Genomic DNA, 6,111 nt, shown 5'->3' on the forward strand with positions numbered 1-6,111 from the left:
CAGTGTGGTACCACATTACTACGTGATTCAAACCTGAGAAAACCGAGGATCTGGCCAACAAGTATGCGTACAAGGCAAAATCATGAGCCAGATGCGGCTATAACCCAGACCAAACCCAGACCTAACCGGTGTTAATCTCTAAAATATTGATCGAAACAAGGTTTAATTGACTGCTTCAGTATGGTACCACATTACTACGTGATTCAAACCTGAGAAAATCGAGGATCTGGCCAACAAGTATGCGTACAAGGCAAAATCATGAGCCAGATGCGCGCATATCCCAGACGTGACCCAGACCTAACCGGTGTTATTCTCTAAAATATTGATCGAAACCAGGTGTAATTGACTGCTTCAGTGTGGTACCACGTTACCACGTGATTCAAACCTGAAAAAATACAGGATCTGGTCTAAAGGTATGCGAAAATGGCAAAATCATGAGCCAGATGCGGGCATAACGCAGACCCAACCCGGACCTAACCGGTGTTATCCTCTAAAATATTGATCGAAACCAAGTTTAATTGACTGTTTCAACGTAGTACCACATTACCACGTGATTCAAACCAGAAAAAGCCCAGGATCTGGCCAATCAGGATGCGAAAAATGCAAAATCATGAGCCAGATGCGTGCATAAACCAGACCAAACCCAGACCTAACCGGTGTTATCCCGAAAAACTTTGATCGAAACGAAGTTCAATTGACTGTTTCAGTGTGGTACCACATTACTATGTGATTCAAACCAGAAAATACCTAGGATCTGGCCAACAAGTATGCGAAAATGGCAAAATCATGAGCCAGATGCGGGCCTAACCCAGACCTAGGCGGTATTAACCTCCAAAATATTGATCGAAACCCAGATAAATTGACTGTTTCAGTGTGGTACCACAATTCTACGTGATGCAAATCAGAAAAAACCGAGGATCTGGCCAACAAGTATGCGAACAAGACAAAATTATGAGCCAGATGCGGGCATAACCCAGACCTAACCAGAGCTATCGGTTGTTATCCTCTAAAATATTTATCCAAACGAAGTTCAATTGACTGTTTCAGTGTGGTACCACATTACTACGTGATTCAAACCAGAAAAAATCTACGATCTGGCCAAAACGTATGCGAAAATGGCAAAATCATGAGCCAGATGCGGGCATATCCCAGACGTAACCCAGACCTAACAGAAGTTATTTTCTAAAATATAGATCGAAACCAGGTGTAATTAACTGCTTCAGTGTGGTACCACATTACTACGTGCTTCAAACAGGAAAAAACACAGGATGTGGCCAACAAGTATGCGAACAAGGCAAAATCATGAGCCAGATGCGTGCATAACCCCGACTAAGCCTAGACCTAACCGGTGTTATCCCGTAAAATATTGATCGAAACGAAGTTCAATTGACTGTTTCAGTGTGGTACCACATTACTACGTGATTCAAACCTGAAATAATCCAGGATCTGTCCAAAACGTATGCGAAATTGGCAAAATCATGAGCCAGATGCGGGCATAACCCAGACCAAACCCAGACCTAACCGGTATTAATCTCTAAAATATTGATCGAAACAAGGTTTAATTGACTGCTTCAGTGTGGTACCGCATTACTACGTGATTCAAATCAGAGAAAACCCAGGATCTGGCCAACAAGTATTCGAAAAAGGCGAAAGTATGAGACAGATGCGCGCATATCCCAGACCTAACCCAGACCTAACTGGTGTAATCCTTGTTACGAGCCAGGGCCGTGCAGCGCGCGTGGCCTGCAAGTGTGAGAGAGAGTATGGAATATGGTATCAATTTGTTAGTTAGGTGCACGGACGAACCCAATGCGAAATTGGGGAGCCGCTAGGATAGTTGATAACGAGGACGAACCTGGTGCGAAATCAGGGTGCCTCTGGGATGGAGTCGCGTACGGACGAACCTGGTGCGAAACCAGGGAGCCGTAGGAGGGTGAAACGTCGTGAACGAACCCGATGCGAAATCGGGGAGTCACTAGGATTATTGATAACGACGCAGACGAACCCAATGCGAAATCGGGGAGCTGCTAGGAGGTTGGAAGAAACGCAGACGAACTCGATGCGTAATCGAGGAGCTGCTGGGAGGTTGGATAAATCACAGACGAACCTGATGCGAAATCAGGGAGCCGCTAAGATGGTAATAGATTGCGTGGACGAACTCGATGCGAAATCGAGGAGCCACTAGGTTGTAAGAATTTGTATTTTGGAATTAGGATATGTTAATTTGAACTCGTAACTTTGAATTATTAAATATAATATAACTCGAGCGATAAGGTTATATTATTATGGGAACGTTTAACTAATGATAACCGCTTTATATAATTATGGGTTAAAGAAGTTGGGTAACTCTGATTTGATAATAAAAGTAGATATATTCTTAAATCAACAAATAAAATACAATTGTTTCGTGTATCTTGTGTCCCGATCAAAGAATGATTATATTTACCTAAAAGATCTTGCGCGATGTTGACGCACTGGCGATGCGGGGGTATGTCAGTTGAAAGTAATGGCCGCAATAGAATTTATGCCGGTTCACGGATTCTATATGGTATTATATTGATACGACAGGGAACTGTAGCCCGATCTCACAAATACAACTGACTAACAAAAATCGTATACGCGTAACGAGAGTCGTGGAGTTAACACTAAGCGTGACGGTACGATTATGATCCCACGAGTAATGAAATCACGGGGATTATATACCAAAAAATCTGAGTGTGGCGAATTCAAAAGTACGTTAGAAATCACCGTGTGCACTATTCTCCGAATTGTATTAATTAACGAGCTGCTTTATTCTCCGAATTGTATTAATTAACGAGCTGCTGCATCGCGACGGAAGTGACCCCAATTTCAAAGGTTAGATAAGTAGCAGGGCGATTTCCTAATGCACATAAGTGGCAAGAAAAATTTGAGGAACGAAACGTTCGACATACGTAACATCCTCTAATATATTGATCGAAACCAAGTTTAATTGACTGTTCCAGTGTGGTACCACATTACTACGTGATTCAAACCAGAAAAGAACCAGGATCTGGCCAATAAGTATGCGAACAAGGCAAAATCATGAGCCAGATGCGGGCATAACCCAGACCTTTTTTTTTTTTTTTTTTTTTGTACGTGGGGAAATCCTCATGGACACCCGCGGGCCCACCCAAAGGGCGGGCCGGCGGGTAGTGTCGGACTCTTACCGACTAAAACCCCACGGTGACCATCCTCAGACGCCTGGCGAGGGACCGGGAACTCTAGTGAGACATCACAGAGTCCCCCGCCACGTCGTGCCTTTTCAGGCCCCTCCCGGTGGGAGGCACTCCTCCCACCGCATTCCCACTCAACCGCAGGCGCCTGGCCACCAGCGCCCACGGCCCCGTGACATAGGACTAAGCCGCCGACTGGGTGGCCACGTTGGCCGCTGGACTCATCCGCTGCCAACGGGCCAACCTGCAGGCTTAGGTAACACCCGCGGCAAATATCCCATGCCCCGGGCCACACACACACACACATTCACCCACGCAAAGCATTCATACCGGTGTTTGGTCCGCGGGAGCTTTCGCTCCAACCTCCGAGATGACATGCGAGGATGCGGTCACCAGCCTCCTCAGGTTGGTGACCCCATCCCCGCATCCCATCCAAGCGGCTACCCCTATCCGCCACCTGGGGACGCGCCACGTAAGGGTTCACCTCCCCTGCCGCCTGGACAACCAAACGGGTGCGTGGGGGCATAACCTAGACCTAACCCAGACCTAACCGGTGTTATCCCGTAAAATATTGATCGAAACGAAGTTCAATTGACTGTTTCACTGTGGTACCACAATACTACATGATTCAAACCAGAGAAAACCCAGGATCTGGCCAACAAGTATGCGAAAATGCGAAAGTATAAGACAGATGCGCGCATAACCCAGACCAAACCCAGACCTAACCGGTGATATTCTCTAAAATATTGATCGAAACCAGGTTTAATTGACTGCTTCAGTGTGGTACCACATTACTACGTGCTTCAAACAGGAAAAAACACAGGATGTTGCCAACAAGTATGCGAAAAATGCAAAATCATGAGCCAGATGCGGGCATAACCCAGACCTAACCGGTGTTATCCTCTAAAATATTGATTGAAACCAGGTTTCATTGACTGTATGAGTGTGGTACCACATTACTACGTGTTTCAAACCAGAAAAAACCCAGGATCTGGCCAATAAGTATGCGAAAAAAGCAAAATCATGAGCCAGATGCGGGCATAATCCAGACAAAACCCAGACCTAACCGGTGTTATCCTCTAAAATATTGGTCGAAACGAAGTTCAATTGACTGTTTCAGTGTGGTACCACATTACTACATGTTTCAACCCCGAAAAAACCCAGGATCTGGCCAACAAATATACGAAAAAGGCGAAAATATAGCAGAAACCTTTTTTTTTTTTTTTTAACCCTCCACTGCCCCCCACACCGCAGGGCGGAACTGCTTTCCGCATTACTTCGCCCCGCGGAGGTCACCAGGGAATTCCTGGTGACAAGTGGGCACACAAACTTCCCACCGTCGGGAGAAGCCCGAGGGTGGGGTATCACAATAGGTCGGGGTTAGTTCCCCGCTTGTCTTTATTATCCTAATACTTATACATATATAATAATAATAATAAAGAAAGAAATAATAATAATACAATTAATACGATAACACAAAATAATTCAATGAATAAATAAATAATAATAATAATAAATAATACAAATACTTAGCAATGGAAGAAATGATAGATAAATAGATATGATAATAGTGCTAATAGTGTAGCGCAATGAAAATAATGAAAGTCTAGATAGTATTGTAGCACAATGAAGATGATAAAAGTAAAGGTGATATTGTAGCACAATGAAAATGATAGAAATAAATAGGTGATGATAGAATAAAACAGTGTATAAAAATAATAACAATAATAATATAAGGCGCAGTCAAATAAGATAAAACAAAGTAGTATAAAATATTAAAAGTAATATAACATAACTGTCAAACTATTAAAATAAAATAAATAGGGGAGGCGTGTAAAGTCACCATCCCGTCAGTAAAATAACAATAAATATAATAACAGTGAGTAAATAAATGAATAAATAAATAAGTAAATAGGTAAATAAATATAGAGGCAAAACGCAGTAAATAAATAAATAAGTGACAAATAAGTTATTAAAGAATTGAGTAAATGTTTAAGAAAGCCACTAATAAATAATTAAATACATAAATAATAAACAGTTAAATGAATTCGATAAGTTGTACACATGGGTGTGTCCAGTCAGTAATGAAATAAATCATTCCGCCATTCTTGCTACTATCTCTGTTTCTATGTTCTAATACGTCTACGTCTAGCCTCTCTATCCATCTCTTTTTCCGTTCTGGCCTTCCCAATCATGATCTCCGTAATGAATGACAGTATCGCACTCCATTGATCGTGACCTTGAATCATCCTGGTACCGAGATCTTCAATACTAATTTCCTCTTCTAATTGTAGTTCTTCACGGAGTCTCTCACGTTGTCCCGTCCACTTTTTACATCGAGTGATGGTGTGCTTTGCCGTGTCCGCGACCGCGCACCCGTACCAGCATAACTCACTCTGCGCTTTTCCAATCCTTTTTCTAAACGTGGCAAAGGATCCATATCCTGTAAGCGCTTGCGTCAAATAATAATTCACCTGTCCTACAGGTCTTTTGAGCCATGCCTCAATATTCGGGATCCAACGATAGGTGAGTTTCTCCCTTCCTTCCTGATCCCATGCATCCTGCCATTCCTCTAGGGTCTCCTCTCTTACCCTCTTTCTTTCCGCGAGGATGGTGGCACGATGATCCTGATGGTCCGCCCCCAGCATCTCCCTTACCTCCTCTTCTGCCTGCTGGATCCGGCCTCTCTCCTTGATCTTCAGCGCAATCGAAATGACGCCCGCGATCACCGGTAAGACGATTCGCGCAACCGTGCGGTACGCCTTGGTAACACTAATCAATCCTAGACTCTGTGGGATGGTGATATGCGGAGGGAGGTGTACTGCGGTGTTCCGCAGGGGTCGGTCCTCGGGCCACTCCTGTGGAACATCGCGTACGACTCGGTGTTGCGGGCCGGCCTCCCCGACGGCGTCAGCAC

General features: G+C 44.0%; 1 protein-coding gene across 1 annotated transcript; it reads right to left on the reverse strand.

The window, feature by feature from the left end:
* Nucleotides 1–5,320: 5,320 nt before the first annotated feature.
* LOC143347165 (uncharacterized) lies at nucleotides 5,321–5,842 on the reverse strand. The gene has a single exon (XM_076776112.1). It carries the CDS (start codon nucleotides 5,840–5,842, stop codon nucleotides 5,321–5,323), a length of 522 nt encoding a protein of 173 aa, XP_076632227.1.
* Nucleotides 5,843–6,111: the final 269 nt, after the last annotated feature.

Source organism: Colletes latitarsis, chromosome 10 (genome assembly GCF_051014445.1).
Source record: "Colletes latitarsis isolate SP2378_abdomen chromosome 10, iyColLati1, whole genome shotgun sequence".
Lineage (NCBI taxonomy): Eukaryota > Metazoa > Arthropoda > Insecta > Hymenoptera > Colletidae > Colletes > Colletes latitarsis.

What these genes read in the sequence shown, in the direction of transcription:
- LOC143347165 (XM_076776112.1), bottom strand. Translation starts at nt 5,842, where the DNA reads ATGCTGGGGGCGGACCATCAGGATCATCGTGCCACCATCCTCGCGGAA.